At 36.2% G+C, this 22,916-nt stretch overlaps 3 protein-coding genes across 9 annotated transcripts in view; 2 read left to right on the top strand and 1 right to left on the bottom strand.

The window, feature by feature from the left end:
• LOC123518548 (ubiquitin domain-containing protein UBFD1-like) overlaps nt 1-5,085 on the top strand; it is a 66,778-nt gene extending 61,693 nt beyond the window's left edge. For 3 of the 5 annotated variants that reach the window (XM_045279380.1, XM_045279377.1, XM_045279378.1), the window contains 2 exons: nt 2,039-2,126; nt 3,477-5,085. In XM_045279380.1, the coding sequence (XP_045135315.1) occupies nt 2,039-2,126; nt 3,477-3,635 (247 nt within the window). In that variant the 3' untranslated portion in view covers nt 3,636-5,085. The remainder of the gene's footprint in view (nt 1-2,038; nt 2,127-3,476) is intronic. The other 2 variants (XM_045279379.1, XM_045279382.1) reach the window with 1 other exon arrangement.
• A 261-nt stretch (nt 5,086-5,346) lies between these two features.
• LOC123518550 (immediate early response 3-interacting protein 1-like) lies at nt 5,347-9,482 on the bottom strand. The gene is made up of 3 exons (XM_045279384.1): nt 9,263-9,482; nt 6,698-6,799; nt 5,347-5,531 (listed from the first exon to the last, which is right to left on the bottom strand). The coding sequence occupies exons 1-3, from the start codon at nt 9,351-9,353 to the stop codon at nt 5,476-5,478; spliced, it is 249 nt and encodes an 82-aa protein (XP_045135319.1). The 5' UTR covers nt 9,354-9,482; the 3' UTR covers nt 5,347-5,475.
• Nucleotides 9,483-9,779: 297 nt separating this feature from the next.
• Nucleotides 9,780-22,916, top strand: part of LOC123518549 (mediator of RNA polymerase II transcription subunit 27-like) — a 100,037-nt gene continuing 86,900 nt past the window's right edge. For all 3 annotated transcript variants that reach the window (XR_006678814.1, XR_006678815.1, XM_045279383.1), the window contains exon 1: nt 9,780-9,854. Coding sequence is in view for 1 of the 3 variants with exons in the window: in XM_045279383.1 (XP_045135318.1) it covers nt 9,795-9,854 (60 nt within the window). In the remaining 2 variants the exon portion in view is untranslated. The remainder of the gene's footprint in view (nt 9,855-22,916) is intronic.

Raw genomic sequence — 22,916 nt, 5'->3', positions numbered from 1 at the left:
TACTGAAACAAAAAGCTGTCTATTCTGTCTATTGACATACAGTGGAACCTTGGTTCATGACCTTAGTCCATTCCACAACTCAGTTCACAAATGAAAATATTCCCAGACTGAAACAGTTTTTCAAATTGAAAAGTTACCATATATGTATATATATGTAACAGTGAATCTGTATAATCAGTGAATATACTATATATTCTATGATATTTTCAGGGAATGTGTATAATGTCTAGTTCACTTGGGAAATATGTATATTCCCTGAAATTTTCAGGGAATATACATATTCCTTGAAATTTGGGCCTTATTATTATACAGATTCCCTGAATCATATTTGATTTGATAGAACAATGGAATAAATCGCTAAAAACATGAATACAATTGTCTAATATTTTATTCATCACATAAAACACATGGATGCAATGCTCATTTAAAATAAAACTAGTAAAAAAAGTTAATAAGGTAACAAAATTAATTATGAATGGTAATACATTTAATTTGTTATCTCAATAAAAACTAAAACTTGTCTGTCAGAAAATAATTCGGCCTGATATATAGAACGAAGCCTTGTTTTCACAATGCAAACTTGAATGACATCGTGAGTTGCATTTAACTTTCAGCTTGAAACATTTACATTGATTTGTTTAACAATGTTTTGAACCAGCACAGCTACATTTGGCAAAACCTTGGCCATCTAACTTCAACTCTTGTTGTACAGAAGATTGAAGAGAAACAATCCTATTGGTTGTCACATCATCTTTTGAATACGATTCATATATACATAAATCAAACTGATTCCTGGTATACTTCCCAGTTAGTATGCCACTTTTCACTGCAATCGTGTAATTGTCATTTTCTCAATATCTTTAATTATTCCCATGATATTCCTTGGGTCCCCACGACCCCTATCCACCATTGGTATCGGAATTGTAACATTGTTACCGACGTTTCCACAGTCCATAATACGACGACTTCGTTTAACCATACATTCAGCTTGTGAAAGCTGAGCTTCACACGCGTGTTTTTGCTGAGAAATAATATTGTTTTCACAAATGGAGAGTGGTGATGTTCATTCGACAGCAGATTGTTCCACAGTTAGTGGTTCAGTAGCTGGTGGTTCTACAGCAGGTGGTTCAACAGCTGTTGGTTGTACAGATATGAGTTCAACAGTAGGTGGATCAGTAGTAAGTGATTCAGTAACTAGTGGTTTGACAGCTGTTGGTTCTATAGATATGAGTTTGACAGCTGTTGGTTCTATAGATATGAGTTTGACAGCTGGTGGTTCGACAGCAGATGGTTCAACTGAGGTTGTTTCATCCATAATTACTGACAGCAAATCGTCCTCACCTTGGAGACGGTGAATTACATCATGTGGAAGAGCTGAAGTTGTGAGTTCTACTTATGCATCAGATCCAAACAATGCAGCAAATGGTGACCTTTTAATGCCAGAATGGTAACTAGAATTTTTTTGAAATTGCACAAATTTTAATCCAACTGTCCAGTCTGTTGTATTATTATATTGTTCAACTGACCCTTGGCTCTGAGGATGTCTAGGTTTTCCATGAACCATTACAAGATCAGGCCAAAGCAGTTTAAGTTTGGTAATAACACAAGCAGTAAACTCCGATCCGGTCACTTTGTAAAATTTCTGGTGCGCCAAGTAAAAGAAAAATATCCAACAGCTTATAAGCAACTTCAGCACGTTTTGATGTGAGAGGTCTCAATACACTGAACTTTGTAAGATGGTCTTGGTAAATCATTATCCACTTATAGTTGCCTTGCTTCATTGCCTGCATGTTTACAAGATCAACTTATGATCTGGAACCAAAGTTCTTTGTCAGAATAGGTCGAACATCAGTCCCTTTAGTTGTTGGTCACTTACATTTACATTGGCACTTGATGCACAGTGATTTGTAAATGGATATGGCATCGTGGGTAATGTTGGCATATTTTTTAGTTAATTCCTTCACCTTCTTATTGCGCCCTCTGTGGCCAGTTCCAGTGTGAGCACGCTTAATAATATCGAATGTATCCTCCATTGTAGCAAAATAAATGGGATCCTCATTGGCATTCCATCTTCTGATCAACTTGAAATCACCACCACCCTTGAGAACCTCATACTTCTTCAGAAGGTAGTATTCATGAGATGTTGTTTTGCCCAACTTGTCAATTGCTGTCAGATCTGCAATATTATTATTATACTGCTCTTTTGGAAGCAAGACAGACTTCTTTCCTTCACTTCTTTTCAATAACTTCCCGAAAATGTGCTTCTAAATCACACTCAGTTGGATTTGCCATGATGTTGACAGTAGGAAAGATGGCGTGTGACTGGTGACTAAAACTTTGCCAGACCTTGTAGTGTTCAGTGGGGTATAGCATCAGGGTTGGGAGGGGGTAATTAGATGGAGTCCTGCCATGGTTTCTGTGGTTCAGTGGTTTAAGGCATGGGGGGTACAGCAGGGGGGGTTAGGAGGGGTAATTAGTGGGAGTCCTGCAATTTATTCCATTGTTCTATCATACCAAATATGATTCACGGAATCTATAAAATATTAAGGCCCAAAATTCAGGGAATATACATATCCTCCGAGTGAATCAGACATTACACACATTCCCTGAAAATATCAAAGAATATATATATTCCCTGATTATACAGATTCACTGTAACATATATACACTAGTACATTCTTTAAGATCGTACAGATAGTCAATTTCAGCCTGGTGATGGTGTAAACAAGAACACCATTCTCATGTTCCACTATCATTTTCCTTCTTGAATTCCAAAGCCTAGGCTTCCTATTGCCACCATCACTTTTTACATTTCAGGAGCCATGATGAACTAAAATAACTTGTGAAGAGCTAAAAAGATCCCCAAAATAATGTTCATGAACACAGCACTTGGAAGAACACTTTCCACAGCAGGCACTTCAAAACAGCAGTGTGTGCTTGCCTGCTGTTGTGGTGTTCAGAATGTTTGTGTGTTTACACACCAAAACATTGTTAGTGAACTGATTAAAAAAATATTTAAAATTTTTTTTCATGAACAGGAACATTCTTGAACCAAGTTTCCACTGTATATGTAGCAAAAGGATTCAACATGCCTATTATAACTTTTGGGTATTGTTCAATATTATAGCCACATTACTTTGCTGTTTCTTACATCTGACATGTTCCCAGTCTTGATATGATATTTAGGAATATTTAAAGAAAGTCATTACAGTACTTCAAATGAAAATAAATATATTCTTTCTCTTTTTATTGACTTTGATAATGACTATTACTTACTTTTATTCAGGCATACATAAGTAATGATGAAGCCATAACCATACATTGGTGCTTTCAATTAATTCTTATTTCTAATTTTGTGTGATGTAAAGTGCATTTGCAAGGCAGGCAATGAAACAAAGCAAAAGGCATAATTTGCACATTGCACTATTTGTGTTTTATTGGCATTTAAGTGTAAAAAAATTATCTTTTTTTTCCAGAGCTGGTGCTTTCAAAAGTTTTCAAAGTGGGAATGTATCTACATGATGAAATATTTAGCAATTAAAGTTGTAGTGTCAAGCAATGCAGCACATAATGCAAATTATGTGATTTCATCTGTCGTCATATACTGTTTCCCTCAGATGAATAGAAGAAACTAGAAAAGTAAATGGGACAGACCATTTTTATTTATTCATTACTTTTTTTGTGTTTAATGGTGGCTGAAATGATATTTAGGAATGAAATTAAACAAATTTCTTTTACTTTTGGTATAAAGCGTTTAATACTAAGTCAAATTTTTTTCTGCAACAAAATGTTTAGCCTAGCAGATACAGTAATTATAACCTATGATGGTTTTATGTCCCACATTGCTCAAAATAATAATTAGGCAAATTTTAAAGTTTTGAAAAGTATATTTCATGGTATGTTAGTGTTTATCAGATCACTTGACAAGTTAGTTTGCTAATCATAGGATTTCATTTATATTTTAGTAACTACAATTCAAAAACTGGAAATTGTGAGCTTTTATCTTAAATATCAGGAGAGCTTTAATTTTCAACTAACATTGCACTCTAATTCCTCATCCTCCCAAATGTATGCTTGAGCATTTTTTTCCTTTCTTTTTAAATATGTATTTTTCATATCAGCTATATATTGCCCAGGTAACTACTTAAGTATCACAATTTTTATAGAGGAATTTGAGCCATAAAACAAGTAGAAAGTGTCACAAAGTCACTAATTAGCTTAACAGATTTTTACTTTTGAATGAAATTTTTTTGTTTAAAAGGCAGCTGAATACCTATCACTGGATGCTTAAGGTGATGGTTGATAGCTTGAGTGATCACCAGTTGATTGTTGTTGTTGTTTGAACATACACATGTCTGTGTGATCAATACTTTGCTGCTTAGGAAGTACTGTGGTCAAAGCCTACTTTTTTTTCATGGCACATAATCTGTTGAGTAAAAACACAAAATCACCACATATGACGGAAGCAAATTAAATATAACCACTAAAGCACTGTAGTTTCATGTAAAACAAAAACAAAAAAGCACAGCATTTGTATCTGGCTTACTCATCCACCTATTCAGACCAGTTGCTGCTACATCACTGTCTACATGCACTATTGTATCACAAACTTTTTTTTTTTTTTTTTAAAGAAGACAGCCTGTATTATGAATATGTATTCTTCTATGTGCAATATAGACTATCTTCACTCATAGCATATACAACTGTCTGATGTTGCAGCTGCAAAGTTACAATGCTGTTACAATATTTGATTAAGAAATATTTTTCTGTAACCAGTTCAGGCAACTAAAATTCTTCAAAGTACAAGGACATGGCATGGTAACTAATGGCATGAATTTTTATTTATTCCTGGTGGTAATGGTCAAACTCAATAACAGTTCCATATGACCAATGTTTTCCATTAATCAAGATAATAACTTTTCCTCAGTTACCAATTGACAGAGTCAGCCATTCCTAGAGACTCAAGATTGTTAGACGTACATTAATTATAGCCAGAGAGCAAGTTGTTAATAAATTTAATGGGACTACAATAAGGCTGTGTTTTTTGTATTGCTTCATATTTTATGAATAAATATCAGTATGAAATGTTTTTTTTTTTCTTCCCTAACTTTTACAGACTGATTACCTGTTATTGGAGATTTCAAACACAAATTTTGTTTACAGATCATAGCCTGTCTTCAACACTTCACAGTGACAGCATTGATAAAAGATTAATGCTCAATTTTATCAGTTTTTTCATAATAATGAATCAAAGTCAATTAACTTTGAATTAGGAGCTGATGCTTAAATTATAGAGATAGCTTTCATACTGGGGTAAAAAAAAAAATGTCAAGAGGAAAGACTGGGTAGCGTATCATATTCTTTATTATAAAATGTATATTTTAAAAATTTTCTTGCTAAAAGCAAAGCTACAAACACTTTCCATAAACATCATTATTTTATTTTTTATATTTTAGAAAAGATTATTGACAATTATCATCCAAAAATAAGTTTGAAAAGAATGATACAGATGTTCAGAGGAATCAGGGGATCTGAAAAAACAAAACAAATATATATATATATATATATATATATATATATATATATATATATATATATATATATATATATATATATTAGAAAACAGTAAATATGAATTGATAAGTATTTATAGGTCTACTTAATTCATCTAGTTAAGAAAAGGAGCTTCTGTCAATTGCCTTAGACACCAATGTTCAGTGAGGAAAAGGTGATGACGCTTAGTAGAAGAGAGGTAGATGTTGCATCTATGTGTGCAATAACTGCTTTCATACCTACTCTCTTGATTCTTTCCAAGTTTCCCACCATTTGTCACCATTCGGCTACAACTACAGAGTAACTCTCAAATCAAATTCCTCTATGTATTAAGAAATTCTTTGACTATTTAACTTCCAAAGTGAAGCACAGTATGACTCTAGCCTTTTGCAGATTGCAATTCTAGAACACTTCCACGTTCACCAGCTTTGGCTTTCCTCTCTCTTCACTGACCATCCTGGTTAGCTAACCTACTGATGATCTAGGCTAAGGTATAGATTCTTGTACATATAAATATAATTATTCTTTATTTGTTAATATAATTTCAGTGCAGTATGCAATAAATTAAATATCTGGCCTTTTACTAGCTATACGATGGATTTAGTTTTTTTTTTTTTTTTCCATCAGCAGATTAAGTAGCTACTACAACTTTTCAGGATACTATGAAGTCTAGTGGTAAATGTTTAATTTAAAATATGAGATTTTCATTTATATTTTTCTCTAAGATTAATTATATCATTAGTAGAAATGATACAATTATAGGTAAAGGTGAGTGTATACTTCTAAATCCGGGAAATCTTCTCTTGAACATTCAAAGTAACAAATACTCAACCAGAAAGGTGAGTGATGAAAGAGTGCATGAAACATACCAACTGATAGCTCAAGGTCAAAGAATGGTATGAAAAAATGGAATAGACAATAAGAAATAGACTATACTGAGAAGATGAAGGTTATGTGAAAAATGTACATCAAAGAATCTCACAAGATGAAAACATTATTTGGAGTACCTTTGTAAAAGAAAAAAAAATAAGTATCAATGAAGAAGAGAGTGTACGGGTATGTAGAGGAGGCTCTCTCTGATAAGAGCACATGAATCAGGGAAGACTACTAAAGGAGCAGAGCATTAGCATATTATTTTACTTACACTTCATTACTGTCTTGACAGAGCGAATGAAATGAAAGATTTGAGTTTTTATGCCTGGTTCTTCTCCAAAGCCTTGGACATGTGAACCTCCCCATCCAGGCACTGCAAAAAGAAAAAAATCTAAAACTTGGCCTTTTTGGTAGCCACATGAAATAACATATAATAAAAAAACAAAGAAGAAAGAAGAAAAATATATCAGACTAATAATAATAATAATAATAATAATAATAATAATAATAATAATAATAATAATAATAATAATAATAATAATAATAATAATAATAAATTGTAGTCATAATAATAATAATAATAATAATAATAATAGGAAGAAGAAAAAAAGTGAAGAAAGAAAATAATAAAAGAACTAGAATAACATGTAACATGTTATATATATATATATATATATATATATATATATATATATATATATATATATATATATATATATATATAACATGTAATATGTATATGTAATGGCCTTGCTCATACTGACAGACAATTTTACCAATGTTTCATGGCAGTGGGGTTGTCTCAGTGGGTGATTGAATCAACTTTTTACCCTTTCAGTAATACCCTGGATTTTATTCTCAATATCAACGATGACATAATAGGGGATGTACAAGTAGTGCCTTCCCCCCCTTTTTTTTTTTTTTTATTTATACAATGTGGGCTTTTCACGTGAATTTATGAGCTAAAGGAGATACTTTTTGTGGTACCTCCTATCTCAAAGCTCACCCACTAGGAAACCGTTGCCCCGAGTCAGGAAGCCCAACCTACACTCAGACCATGGACAGGATTCGAACCCGTGCACTTGGAGACCCCTCATACCCCAAAGCACGCATGGTTCCACTGTACCATGGCGGCCCTTATCCAATTGTGAGCAGTCCAGTTTTTTGCAGCTATATTTTTCAATGTAACTCTCCTTCTGAGCAGGCTCAGGAGTGCAGACTTTGGCACAGGGGAAACTATTCTAATATCTCCAGACATCTAGCTTCTATGGATTGGGACTTTGAGGTTCATTATCTAGATGTGAATGTATGTTTTCTTGACTCAGCAATATATATGGAGAAATTTGTCCCAAAAGTGCAAGTCCATGAACATTCTACATACAAAGCTAATCCTTCTCATGCACTTAAGAAGACCAGGGAGGCCTTGTGGACTAATTATAAAACTGTACGTTCTCATTGTGGTTGGAATTCTCCGAAAAGTAATGATGCACTGAGTCATTTCCATGTAGTTAATCATTAACTTTTAAGTTATGCCTCAACCAAACAAGCAGAGTATGAAGCATCTATGGTTACAAATCTCACTACTAACAACAAATTCTTCCACTCGTATATATGCCATAAAAAAGTAGACAAACCTATAATTGGACCCTTGAAGCTGGATGATGGCAGGGTTGTTAATGATGCTGAGGCAATGGCAAATGCCTTTGCTGCTGCTTTTCCATCAGTATACACTAAACAAATTCCTGACTCTCCTGAGCCCCAATAGATATACCATGGCAATATTGGAGACCTCGAAATAATGTTAATATTGAGTTTGTTCTCTCTAACTTAGATGTGACCATCTATGGACCCAGATGGTATTCATCCCCATTTGCTTAAATCATGGAGGTCTGAGCTAGCTTATCCTTTATTTTGTATCTTCCAGAAGTTCTATAGTACCAGTTCTTTGCCCTCTATTTGGAAAAGATTCCTCATCATCCCTATTTACAAGAAGGAATCTAGCACAATCCTTTCAACTATAGACTTATCCCAAACCTCAGTGTATGTCAAGTCTCTTGAACAGCTTCTGTATACTTTTACCTTATTGAGGATGGTAGAGCTTAGCAGAGTGAAGCTTGGGTTAGGTTAGGTTTATGCTAGAATATGCAAAGCATAGTAATGATTTATTTTCCAACATGGCATGAAATTTTTCATTTCCCACAGGTCCTGCTTGTGGATAGTCCTGAGTCATCTGTAACACCAAAAGGGATAGTGACATTTTTCTGCCACTTTACACTATTAAATGATATGCATACAATGGGTTTTGTGAAAGTCTGGAGAAAAATGCCACTCTGGTAATATTCCAGTCTACATCTAAGCTGATTTTGTCTTGTGTTTGTGAGTTTGGTTAGGCTGGCACATTGATTGGTTAGACCTTTTGGTCCTTATTTGTTGTTCTCACTAGCATGGCTCTTAGTGAAAGGTCATCCAGGTATGAAATCCTGGTAAGAAACCTTATGGAGGGAAACAGAAGTCCTCAAAGTTTGGTTACAAAATGCTGAGTTAGGTTAATTTACCTCAAGAGTGGGATCTTTCCTCTCAATGTTAAGAGTTAACAAAACATTACGTAAGTTAGTTTTACATTATGGGGGTACGGTACGTCCAGTAGGTTAAGAGGCGAGGATCGCTGGAAGGAGTATTGGCTGAAACTGCAAATCTACCCGAAGTAAAACCCGAAATCAATCCATAGCAGCAAAGTTATGAAAAAGTTGCACATTTGGGAATCGTGACTATTAAAAATAACTTTTAATTTTATGATCTCACACAAATCATGCCTTGAAGATTACTTGTAACTTACATTTAGATAAAAATCTTTCCTCGTTTAAGACGCACACTGCATTGAGGCACAGCACGGCGGCCTCCAGCAAACTATACACACCAAATGCCATGCTTGAGGTAAACGTTAATCACACGCCAGGCGATACTTCCCCCTCCTTGTGGGCTGTGGCTCCGTGACCAGTGTGCATGTGTGGAAGTGGACTGTGACGCGGCCAGCTGGCGGAAGCATTCAGCAGCGTTTATATTATTTGATTCTGGCTCATTGCTCATTACATATAAAACTTTTCCTTTTTTTGTGTATCGTATTAACTATGCTGGGCCAATACATTCAATTGTCAGTTAATGGTATAACGTGCGGTACAATGTAATAAAGAGAAACTACGAAGGCTATGACAGGTAGATTTTTTTTTATTGATGAGATAAAAGTAATACAGAGACTCAGATTGACCAATTTTTTGGGGGAAATGGGATAATATATAACGAAATATGTGTTGTTGTTTTCGGGACAGGGAAAGGCATCTTTAAACGACGTGCCGTTGTGAAGGGTGACAATGTTTGGGTTGCGTTCAAGAGCCGCCGCCGCGTCCTGTGTCTTCACTGCTGTAGTCCCGGTGTGAGTTGTCTTTTGTGTCTGCTCCTGTTGGTGTTTTACGTTTCCAGGATGTTATATCTCGTAATGAACTAGTGTAACATTAATTTGTCTGTGTGTTGCCTACACCCCGACTCTGGTAAATTTTTACAATAACTGAGCAGCTCACTTCGGAATGATATATATATATATATATATATATATATATATATATATATATATATATATATATATATTTTTTTTTTTTTTTTTAGAGTAGATCTTGACTTGTTTTGAGTGAATATACGCTTCGATTCCGTCGGAAATCCGTAGTTTTTTTTTTTTTTTTATTTGTTTTTACCACTCCCTCCCGGTTACTGAAACACGATTTTGCGGTAAAACAAACCAACTCTCTTGCCTATGTTAAATTTTTACCTGTTTTGAATAAATATGCACTTTCTTTTCAATGCGAAAGTTTTTTTTTTTTTATCACCGCCCTCTTACCCCCGCCTGTTGTGGATATAGGTACGAGTTTACAGTAAAACGAAACATTTTTTTTCTTTTGTGGTATATTTTTACTGGTTTTCAATGAATATACACTAACCTAACTTTACCCTAAACCTAACCTTACCTAAACCTAACTTAACTTAAACCTAACCTAACTTAAGCCTAACCTAATTTTTACCTAACCTAACGTTACTTAACCTAAACCTAAACCTAATTTTACCTAACCTAAATGTATGGTAACCTAACCTAACCTTACCTAGCCTAACCCAACCTAAACCTAAACCTAACTTAACCTTACCTAACCTAAGCCTAACCTTACCTAACATAAACTTAAACCTAAACCTAATCTAACCTAACCTGACCTAACCCAACCTAACTGCAATGGGTAAGATATGCATAGGAAGTCATTACCTTATTGGTGTCCAGTCCTTCCTCGTCTCTGGAGACATCACTGAGAGAAGGTGGCTAGGTAAATTTTTACAATAACATGAACAGCTCACTTTGGTGAATAGCAAGGAGATAATGGACGCTACACCCAACACATGGTGACATCTTCCTAAGACTGATTCAAATATTTCAAATTGAACTGCTTCTCTTGCCACATGTTGAAATACAACACTATGATTGGCTGAATTAATTTTAATTTTTTTTTCATTGGCTAAATACTGGTTTCATGTTGAAACAAAAGAACCAATCACCATCATAATGTATCACGCTTGCTCAGATAATGTAACATATACACACATGAACGCACACACCAAAACGGTGTTCCTCAGTGCCTGCCTGTCCATGGCACGTGGTGGTGCAATTTGTGACAAGTATTTATGGGTTCAAATTGATCAGAAGAACAAGGTCTTTAAGATGAGAAGGGTAACGAATGCCAACTTGCTGTTCATGCCAAAGTAAAATAATACCCGACTCCCTTCTACCTGTCCAGGAATCATCTATTAGCTGAACTGGAAAGCAGAGATGGATGGGTGGACACAGTATGCGTGGACATAAAAAAGGCTTTTAATAAAGGCAGACAACTTTGGAAACTAGAGAGCATAGGAGGGCTGCGAGGAACTTTTTAGACTGCATAAGGGATTATTTGAAGGACAGGGAGATGAGAACTGTGATCAGAGATACATACTCATCTTGGAGTAAAGTAACTAGTGGAGTGCCACAAGGGTCAATTATGTTCCAGACATATATAAATGATATTCACAATGGGATAAACAGTTATATTAATTTGTTTGCTGATGATGCAAAGCTGCTAAGAGTAATAAAAACTTGAGAGGACTGTTTGCTGTTGCAGGAAGATTTAAACAAAATCTACTAGTGGAGTAAGAAATGGGAATTTGAGTTCAATACCAAGAAATGTCACGTAATAGAAATAGGAAAGAGTAAGAGAAGACTGCTATGGAACTATCTGATGGGAGAGGAACAAATATATAATGAAGACTAAAGAGGAAAAAAATCGGAGAGTGATTATACAGGAAAATCCGAACCCTGAAAAACACATAAGTAAGATAGTATTTGGATTAGCATCTAAAATGATGATTAATATAATATTGGCACTTCATTTCATGGACATAGATATGATGAAAAACTTATCACAAGGGATTACCTAACTCAAGACCAGGCCACATCTTGACTATACAGTACAATTTTGGTCTGCACATTTTAGGAAGGATATAGCTCTGTTGGAGTCAGTGCAAAGGAGGATGCCTAAAAAGATACAGGGATTGAGGGATATTCCTTATGAAGAGAGACTAAAACAAACTCAATCTGCATTCCTTAGAGAGACGTAGGTTAAGAGGAGACCTGATAGAAGTATTTAAGTGGTGTAAGGGTTTTAACAAACGGGACATGAATGTAGTTCGTAGGATCAGTAGCGGGGACAGAACTAGAAATAATGGGTTTAAACTTGAAAAATTTAGGTTTAGGAAAGAAATGGGAAGAAACTGGTTTTCAAACAGAGTGGTTGATGAGTGGAATGGTCTCAGTGGTCATGTCGTCAGAGCTGAGTTAATAGGGAGCTTTAAAAGAAGATTAGATAAGTTCATGGATGGGAAGGAGGGATGGAATTAGGTAGCTTAAATACACAGGGACTGCCTCGTCCTCGTATAGGCCTGGCGGCCTCTTGCAGCTTCTCTCTTTTCTTATGTTCTAAGACTCAAGACTCAAGGAACAGCTGAAGGAAGAGGGACTGCCAACCTTACAAGATAGAAGTGAACAAGGAGATCTGATAATGTATAAAATACTAAATGGCATTGAAAAGATAGACAAGGAAGACCTGTTGCTGGTAACAGAAGAAGCTAGAAGGACAAGAGGGCATGTAAAAAAAGAGTAGGATGAGGCAGTGTGTGAAGGATATTGGAAAATACAGTTTTCCACATGGAACAGTGAAAAAGTGGAATGCATTGAGTGATGAAATTGTTACAGCACATAATGTGCATAACTTTAAAGAAAAATTGGATATATGGAGACATGGAGACAGGATACTATGAGCCCCGCTCGAACACTGTACAATACAACTAGATAAATGCAACTAGGTAAATACACACACACACACACACACACACACTGTAGACAAAAAGAGATGTGTGGTGATATTTGGTGTGGAGGAGGATAAGACACCGAGTAAAATGGAGAGAGAGAAAAACATAAAAAAGGTGATAAATAATATCATTAATGTGGTGCAGGAGGAGGGAAAAGACCTAGTACAAGAAATAGAGGACTTCCATAGAATTGGAAAGTTCACAAGAGAAGGTATGGCCAATAAGAATCAAACTTAAGTCACAAAAGGATGTAGATGAATTGGTGGAGAAGTCATGGAGGCTAGCCCAGCAGGAAACAACAAGGAAGATTTGGTTGAGAAGAGATCTCGGTGAAAAGGAAAGAGAAATGTTAAATGAGTTGAGAAAGGAGGCTTTGAAAAAAATGAAGAGAGGACAGAAGAGGAGAAGAAAGAGTTTTTCTGGAGAATCTTGGATATGAGACTGAGGAAGTGGTTCATAACCCAGAAAAGTACAGCAAGAAAGGACTAAAGAAACTTACATATGAGCGAAATGTAATGTATTCCAACATAAATGGAGTGATATCGGGATTTTAGAACTCAACGATTACTTGAGGGACAAGAACCCAGATATTGTGGGTCTTACTGAAACAAAACTGAGAGAGGGAGAAGACCTGATGATGGTTGGAGAAGGAAATATAATGTTTGGAAAAGAAATAGAGTAGGTAAGATGGGAGGAGGAGTGATGTTGCTGGTTAAAAAAGATATAAAGGTGGATCAAGTGAAAAAAGGTATGGGAAAGGCAGAAGTGCTAAAGATCAGAGCAGAAACTAATGAAGGAAAAAAGAGGCACTACATAGTGGTGTACGTACCACCTAAGACAAATGCATGGTCAGTACAGGAATATGAAGAAATGATAAGTGATACAGGAACATGTCTGGAAGAAATGTTGGGTGGCTGTGAACGAACTATAATGATGGGAGATTTTAATTGTAAAGAGGTGTGTTGGGAGGACTGGTCAATGGAAGGATCAGAGACAACATGGGAAATACACTATTGACACTGGCAATGGAAAATGTGTTAACTCAGTGGGTCAAAGAAGATACTAGGTTTGGAGGAGAGGGAGCATCGTCAAGACTGGACTTGGTCTTTAGTACAGAGCCAATGGTCATTGAGGAGATGAGGGTGGAGTGCCCTTTAGCAAAGAGTGATCATGCAGTTTTGGAGTTCAAGGTGATAGATGAAGAGAAATCTAGAAGAAATGAAGAATATAAAGTGGGAAGATGGAATTATGCCAAGACAGATTTTGGAAACCTAAAGAAATTCTTTCAAGAGACAAATTGGATGAAATTCAAGAGTGCTAAGGAGCAAATGAAAAGTGGAAGGAATTTATAAAAATATACAAAGAAGGTGAGAAAAATTTGTACCAATAAGACAACATAGAGAAGTTGGAAAGCAGGACTGGTTTAACGATAGATGTGAAAAGGCTAGAACAAGAAAAGAGGATGCATGGAAGAGGTGGAGAAGGAAAAGACGGATTAAGCAGTGGGAAAGTTACAAAAGAGCAAGAAATGAATATGTGTTGATTAGAAGAGAAGAAAGAAAGAAACAAGAAAAGGATATAATTGATAAATGTAAAGACCAACCAAGGCTTTTTACAGACATGTGAACAACAACATCAAAAATAGAGAAAGTATTGAAAGTTTAGAAGTAAATGGAGTATGCAGTGAAGATCCCAGGAAATGGCAGAGGCTATGAATGGATGCTTTCGGAAGGTATTCACAAAGGAGACTGCTTTTGACAAACCACTGGTAATGGAACAGAAAGGGATTATGAAGGAGTTTCAAGTAACTGTGGAGGAGATCAAGAACATGATGGGGAGTTTAGAAGTGAGAAAAGCTGTGGGACCTGATGGGGTATCAGGATGGATTTTAAGAGAATGCAGGAGCAACTGGCAGAAAAAGTTTGTGAAGTAATTGATGCCTCATTAAGGGAAGGTGTAGTGCCCCAAGACTGGAAAAGAGCTAACATTGTCCCAATCTATAAATCAGGTAACAAGAGAGACCCATTGAACTATAGACCAGTGTCACTTACAAGTGTGGTAGCTAAGATGTGTGAGAGGGTGGTGAAGAATAGATGGACAGACTTCTTGGAGAAAAATGACATACTTTGTGAGTGTCAATTTGGTTTTAGAAAAGGGCGTTCATGCACGACAAACCTGATATGTTACTATTCGAGGGTGATAGATGTAATACAGGAAAGAGATGGTTGGGCTGATGGAATATATCTGGATTTAAAAAGGCCTTTGATAAGGTACCACACCAGAGACTGATCTGGAAACTTGAAATGGTAGGAGGAGTGCATGGCAGTTTACTAAAATGGATGGAAGACTTTTGGTAGGAAGAGAAATGAGAACAATAATTAAGGACAGACCATCAGAATGGGGATTGGTGGAGAGTGGAGTTCCACAGGGATCAGTGTTGGCACCAGTAATGTTCGCGGTCTACATAAATGACATGGTGGATGGGGTGTCCAGTTATGTGAGCCTATTTGCAGACGATGCAAAATTGTTAAGAAAAGTGAGATGTGACAAAGATTGCGAACTACTCCAGGAAGACTTGGACAGAATATGGAAATGGAGCTGTACATGGCAAATGGAGTTCAACACGACAAAATGCAAGAAAATAGAGTTTGGCAAGAGTGAAAGAAGAATCAGGAGTATGTACAAGATAGGAAATGAAGACATAAAACCAGTCATGAAGAAAAAGACCTTGGGGTGACAATTACCAATGACCTATCGCCAGAGAGACATATAAACAAAATAATTGGAGAAGTATTGAACTTATTGAGGAACATAAGAGTGGCGTTCGTATATTTAGATGAAGAAATGATGAAGAAAATAATTACTGCAATGATAAGACCGAGGCTTGAATATGCAACAATACAGTGGGCTCGAACTTAAAGAAACACATAAGGAAACTAGAGAAAGTACAGAGGGCTGCAACAAAATGGTGCCTGACTTAAGAGATTTGACTTATGAAGACAGACTGAAAAGAATGCAACTTCCAACCCTGGAAAACAGAAGAGAAAGGGGAGACCTGATAGCAATATACAGAGTGATGATTGGCATGGAAAAATGGATAGGGAAGATCTGTGTATGTGGAATGGAAGAATGTCGAGAGGGCATGGGAAAAACTAAAATGGCCACTTATAGGAGAGATGTGAAAAATATAGCTTCCTCATAGAAGGGTGGAAGCATGGAATAGTTTAGACGTGGAAGTGGTCAACGCAAGGAATATTCATGATTTTAAGAAAAGCTGGACATTAATAGATATGGAGACGGGACAACACGAGCATAGCTCTTTTCCGTATGTTACAATTAGGTAAATACAATTAGGTAAATACACACACACACACACACACACACACACACACACACACACACACACACACACACACACACACACACACACACACACACACACACACACATACATACATACATACACAAGAAAGGTGTGGACTCATTTTTCATGAAATCAACTGTTAAAGAATCATGAGTAAAGAAGAGATTCCATCAAAATGCAGGTATGAGACTAGAGAAAGAATGAAAGAAGATGATGACTATGTTGATGAGGGAGAGAGCGCATTTGAAGGTTTCGAAACGGCGAATACTTCACTACTTAAGAGTGTTGACTATTGAACATAAACTAGATAAATGGATAAAGGAGAGTGTGGGAATGAAAGAGAATGAAGAACAGGAAAAAAGAGTTTCAAAAACTGAAAGAAAGGATAAAAAAGTGGAAGAAAACGAAGCTAGGCTAAGAGTGGAAAACGAAGAACTGAAAAAGGAAGTAGCTAACAACAAGAAGCAGATGGAAGAAGGACTTGGTAAAGCCGAGAAAGAAAAAGAGAAGCTGAAAGATCTAGTAAACAAAGAAGAGGAAGGAGTACAGAATGTGACTAAAAAAGAAGTACAAGCATAAGAAAGATAAGGATGATTTTCAGGAAGTGATTCAAGAACAACTAAAAGAAAAAAAAGAAAATATGACAAACAAAATGATAGGAGTCCTCAAGACAAAAGAAAATCTAGTTAGAGAAATTGCAGAAAAAAAAGAGTGTAATTGTATTTGGAATAAAAGAAAAAATATGAAATATAGACCAAGAAGAGAAAAACAAGAAATGAAATCAGTCAAAGACCTACTAGAAAATCTAAATTACGAAGATAGGCAGAACTTAGAAGAGGAAATAGAAGAAATAAACAGAATGGGACCATATCAAGAAGGAAAAATGAGACCAATTAAAATACTACTAAAATCACAAGCAGCAACAGAAGAAATATTATATAGAACAACTAAACTCAGAGAAACAGAAGGTTGAAGGATATATATATATATATATATATATATAATATATATATATATATATATATATATATATATAAGAAAAATAGAAATGAGGAAGAAAGGAAGAGATACAATGAACTGGCAGCAGCAGTAAGGGAAAAAAATAATGAAAGGTCAGAAGAGGAAAAAAAGGCATTTTTTTTTTTTTTGGAAAATTCTAGGAAACAGGATAAGGAAGTGGTATATTAAAAAGAAGGAAGAGAAAAAAGTGGAACAAGTTTAACTAAAAATGATGTACACGAACATAGACGGGGTTTTATCAAGTAAATTAGAATTGAGAGATTACATAAAGAAAGAAAATCCGGATATTGTATGCCTGGCTGAAACAAAACTAAATGAGGCAATCAAAATAGACTTGGATAATAGGTATAATGTATGGAGAAGAGACAAAGGGGGTAAACGAGGAGGAGGAGTCATGAAAATGTTAAGGAAGGAGATAGTGATAAACCAAGTGGAATGTGGGGAAGGAAAAGCAGAAGTAATGTATGTTAAGATGTATATTGATAAAAAAGAGTTAACAATCATTGTAACATATGTGCCACCAAAAACAAATTCATGGACCAATCAAGAATATAAAGACATGATAGATGACAATGAGTCTAACGAGAATTGTTAAAGAAAGGAGAAAAGGGATATTAGTAGGAGATTTCAACTGTAAAGAAGTGGACTGGGAAAATTATGGAAGTGGTATGGGGGAAGAAGCCTGGGGAGAAAGATTCCTGAACCTAGTGATAGACAATATGAAGGACCAGAGAGTAAACGAATGCACAAGATTCAAAGGAAACGACGAGCCGGCGAGATTGGACCTAGTGTTTACAAGGGCTATACAAATGAATGATGATATAAGATATAAGTGCCCATTGGGAAAGAGTGACCATGTAATATTAGAAATGTATATAGAAGAGGGAAAGGAAGATAGAGATGATTCATACAAAGGAGACCGATTAAATTACAGAAAGGCTGATGTTGAGAATCTCAAGAACTATTTTAAAAACGTAAACTGGGAGGAGGTGGAAAACTCAGAGACGATGCAAGAGAAGTATAACTTATTTTTGGAAATATACAAAACGGGAGTCAGGGAATATGTCCCGAAATATAGACCTAAAGAACAAGGAAAGAAAGATTGGTTTAATGCAAGGTGTGCTAGGGCAAAGGAGAAAAGAGATGGAGCATGGAAAAGGTGGAGAAGAAACAGAAATCCAGAAAATAAGGAAAGCTTCAAAACAGCAAGAAATGAATATGGTAAGGTGAGAAAGGAAGAAGAAAGAAACTATGAAAAGGATATTGTCGAAAAATGTAAGGAACAACCGAAATTGTTCTACAGATTCATATATGGAAAAATAAGGCAAAAAGAAACAATAGAAAGGTTAAAAGGATAGAACGGGATGGTGGAAGACCCAAAAGTATAGCAGAACTGTTAAATAGTATATTTCAGGAAGTCTTTACTAAGGAATTCAAATTTGAAAAACCATAGGGAAATAGAGAGACTGTCCATATGAAAGAGATTAAAGTAACCAAGCTTGAAATAAAAGAGTTGATGACAGAATTAGATGAAGAGAAGGCAATGGGACCAGATGAAATCTCAGGCAGAATATTAAAAGAATGTAGAGAAGAACTAGCAAGTCCTATATACAACATCATAAAATGCTCAATAGAAAATGGAACAGTACCAGTAGAATGGAAAAGACCTGAGGTGGTTCCCATATATAAGAGTGGAAGGAAGGAAGAACCATATTACACTAACTAGTGTAATATGCAAGATGTGTGAAAGAGTAATAAAGAAACAATGGATCGAGTTTCTTGAAGACGACAAATTATCAAATAGCCAATTTGGTTTTAGAAAAAGTCGGTCGTGTGTAACAAATCTATTGAGTTTCTACTCTAGAATAGTTGATAAAGTACAAGAAAGAGAGGGATGGATTGATTGCATTTATTTAGATTTAAAAAAGGCATTTGATAAAGTGCCACGGGAAAGATTATTATGGAAGTTAGAGGAGAAGGGTGGCTTAAAAGGAAGCACATTGAGATGGATAGAAAATTACTAGAGGGGGAGAGAAACAAGGACGATAGTTAAAGATATGAAGTCCAAGTGGAGAGCAGTAGACAGCGGAGTGCCACAGGGGTCAGTATTGGTGCCAATACTTTTTTCTCGTATATATATAAACGACATGCCAGAGGGAGTGAACAGCTACTTAAATCTGTTTTTGGACGATGCGAAACTGTGCAGAGTCATAAAACAAAAGGACGATTGTGAAATACTGCAGGAAGACTTAAACAAGATCTGGAAATGGAGTAAAAAATGGGAGATGGAATTCAATGTGGACAAAAGCTATGTCATAGAAATGGGAAAAAGTGAAAGACGACCAGTTGGAATCTATAAGATGGGAGGTGGAGTAGAACTAGAAAAAGTAAAGAAGGAAGAGGACTTGGGAGTGACGATGGAAGAAAATAATCAACCGGTAAGCCATATTGATAGAATTTTCAGAGAGAAATATAATTTGCTAAGGAATATTGGATTAGCATTTCACTATATGGTCAAAGAAATGATGAAGAAATTGATAAGTACTAAAATAAGACCTAGATTGGAATATGCAGGAGTTGTGCGGATCCCCCATATAAACAAACACATAAGGAAATTGGAGAGACTACAAAAAATGGCTACAAGAATGGTTCCAGAATTTAAAGGGATGACATATGAGGAGAGACTAAAACCTATGGATCTACCAACCTTGGAACAGAGAAGAGAGAGAGAGGGGATCTGATACAAGTTTATAAATTGATTAACGGAATGGATGAAGTGGATAATGAGAAACTGATCCTGAGAGAAGAATATGACTTTAGAAGCACAAGATCGCATAGTAAGAAACTGAGGAAGGGAAGATGTCTGAGAGATGTTAAAAAATTTAGTTTCCTGCAAAGATGTATTGAGACTTGGAACAGTTTGAGTGAGGAGTGGTATCAGCAACGAGTGTGCATAGTTTTAAAGAGAAATTGGATAAGTGTAGATATGGAGACGGGGCCACACGAGCATAAAGCCCAGGCCCTGTAAAACTTCAACTAGGTAAATACAACACACACACACACACACACACACACACACACACACACACACACACACACACACACACACACACACACACACACACACACACACACACACACACACACACACACACACACTTTGAAAAAAAATGAAGAGAGGACAGAAGAGGAGAAGAAAGAGTTTTTCTGGAGAATCTTGGATATGAGACTGAGGAAGTGGTTCATAACCCAGAAAAGTACAGTAAGAAAGGACTAAAGAAACTTACGTATGAGCGGAATGTAATGTATTCCAACATAAATGGAGTGATATCGGGATTTAGAACTCAACGATTACTTGAGGGACAAGAACCCAGATATTGTGGGTCTTACTGAAACAAAACTGAGAGAGGAGAAGACCTGATGATGGTTGGAGAAGGAAATATAATGTTTGGAAAAGAAATAGAGTAGGTAAGATGGGAGGAGGAGTGATGTTGCTGGTTAAAAAGATATAAAGGTGGATCAAGTGAAAGAAGGTATGGGAAAGGCAGAAGTGCTAAAGATCAGAGCAGAAACTAATGAAGGAAAAAGAGGCACTACATAGTGGTGTACGTACCACCTAAGACAAATGCATGGTCAGTACAGGAATATGAAGAAATGATAAGAGATACAGGAACATGTCTGGAAGAAATGTTGGGTGGCTGTGAACGAACTATAATGATGGGAGATTTTAATTGTAAAGAGGTGTGTTGGGAGGACTGGTCAATGGAGGATCAGAGACAACATGGGAAATACACTATTGACACTGGCAATGGAAAATGTGTTAACTCAGTGGGTCAAAGAAGATACTAGGTTTGGAGGAGAGGGAGCATCGTCAAGACTGGACTTGGTCTTTAGTACAGAGCCAATGGTCATTGAGGAGATGAGGGTGGAGTGCCCTTTAGCAAAGAGTGATCATGCAGTTTTGGAGTTCAAGGTGATAGATGAAGAGAAATCTAGAAGAAATGAAGAATATAAAGTGAGAAGATGGAATTATGCCAAGACAGATTTTGGAAACCTAAAGAAATTCTTTCAAGAGACAAATTGGATGAAATTCAAGAGTGCTAAGGAGCAAATGAAAAGTGGAAGGAATTTATAAAAATATACAAAGAAGGTGAGAAAAATTTGTACCAATAAGACAACATAGAGAAGTTGGAAAGCAGGACTGGTTTAACGATAGATGTGAAAAGGCTAGAACAAGAAAAGAGGATGCATGGAAGAGGTGGAGAAGGAAAAGACGGATTAAGCAGTGGGAAAGTTACAAAAGAGCAAGAAATGAATATGTGTTGATTAGAAGAGAAGAAAGAAAGAAACAAGAAAAGGATATAATTGATAAATGTAAAGACCAACCAAGGCTTTTTACAGACATGTGAACAACAACATCAAAAATAGAGAAAGTATTGAAAGTTTAGAAGTAAATGGAGTATGCAGTGAGGATCCCAGGAAATGGCAGAGGCTATGAATGGATGCTTTGGAAGGTATTCACAAAGGAGACTGCTTTTGACAAACCACTGGTAATGGAACAGAAAGGGATTATGAAGGAGTTTCAAGTAACTGTGGAGGAGATCAAGAATATGATGGGAGTTTAGAAGTGAGAAAAGCTGTGGGACCTGATGGGGTATCAGGATGGATTTTAAGAGAATGCAGGAGCAACTGGCAGAAAAAGTTTGTGAAGTAATTGATGCCTCATTAAGAGAAGGTGTAGTGCCCCAAGACTGGAAAAGAGCTAACATTGTCCCAATTTATAAATCAGGTAACAAGAGAGACCCATTGAACTATAGACCAGTGTCACTTACAAGTGTGGTAGCTAAGATGTTTGAGAGGGTGGTGAAGAATAGATGGACAGACTTCTTGGAGAAAAATGACATACTTTGTGAGTGTCAATTTGGTTTTAGAAAAGGGCGTTCATGCACGACAAACCTGATATGTTACTATTCGAGGGTGATAGATGTAATACAGGAAAGAGATGGTTGGGCTGATGGAATATATCTGGATTTAAAAAAGGCCTTTGATAAGGTACCACACGGAGACTGATCTGGAAACTTGAAATGGTAGGAGGAGTGCATGGCAGTTTACTAAAATGGATGGAAGACTTTTGGTAGGAAGAGAAATGAGAACAATAATTAAGGACAGACCATCAGAATGGGGCTTGGTGGAGAGTGGAGTTCCACAGGGATCAGTGTTGGCACCAGTAATGTTTTGGTCTACATAAATGACATGGTGGATGGGGTGTCCAGTTATGTGAGCCTATTTGCAGACGATGCAAAATTGTTAAGAAAAGTGAGATGTGACAAAGATTGCGAACTACTCCAGGAAGACTTGGACAGAATATGGAAATGGAGCTGTACATGGCAAATGGAGTTCAACACGACAAAATGCAAGAAATTAGAGTTTGGCAAGAGTGAAAGAAGAATCAGGAGTATGTACAAGATAGGAAATGAAGACATAAAACCAGTCATGAAGAAAAGACCTTGGGGTGACAATTACCAATGACCTATCGCCAGAGAGACATATAAACAAAATAATTGGAGAAGTATTGAACTTATTGAGGAACATAAGAGTGCGTTCAGATATTTAGATGAAGAAATGATGAAGAAAATAATTACTGCAATGATAAGACCAAGGCTTGAATATG

This window comes from Portunus trituberculatus, chromosome 44, assembly GCF_017591435.1.
Source record: "Portunus trituberculatus isolate SZX2019 chromosome 44, ASM1759143v1, whole genome shotgun sequence".
Lineage (NCBI taxonomy): Eukaryota > Metazoa > Arthropoda > Malacostraca > Decapoda > Portunidae > Portunus > Portunus trituberculatus.
The sequence above is the reverse complement of the archived record's forward strand: the minus strand, read 5'-3'. Positions and strand labels throughout refer to the sequence as shown.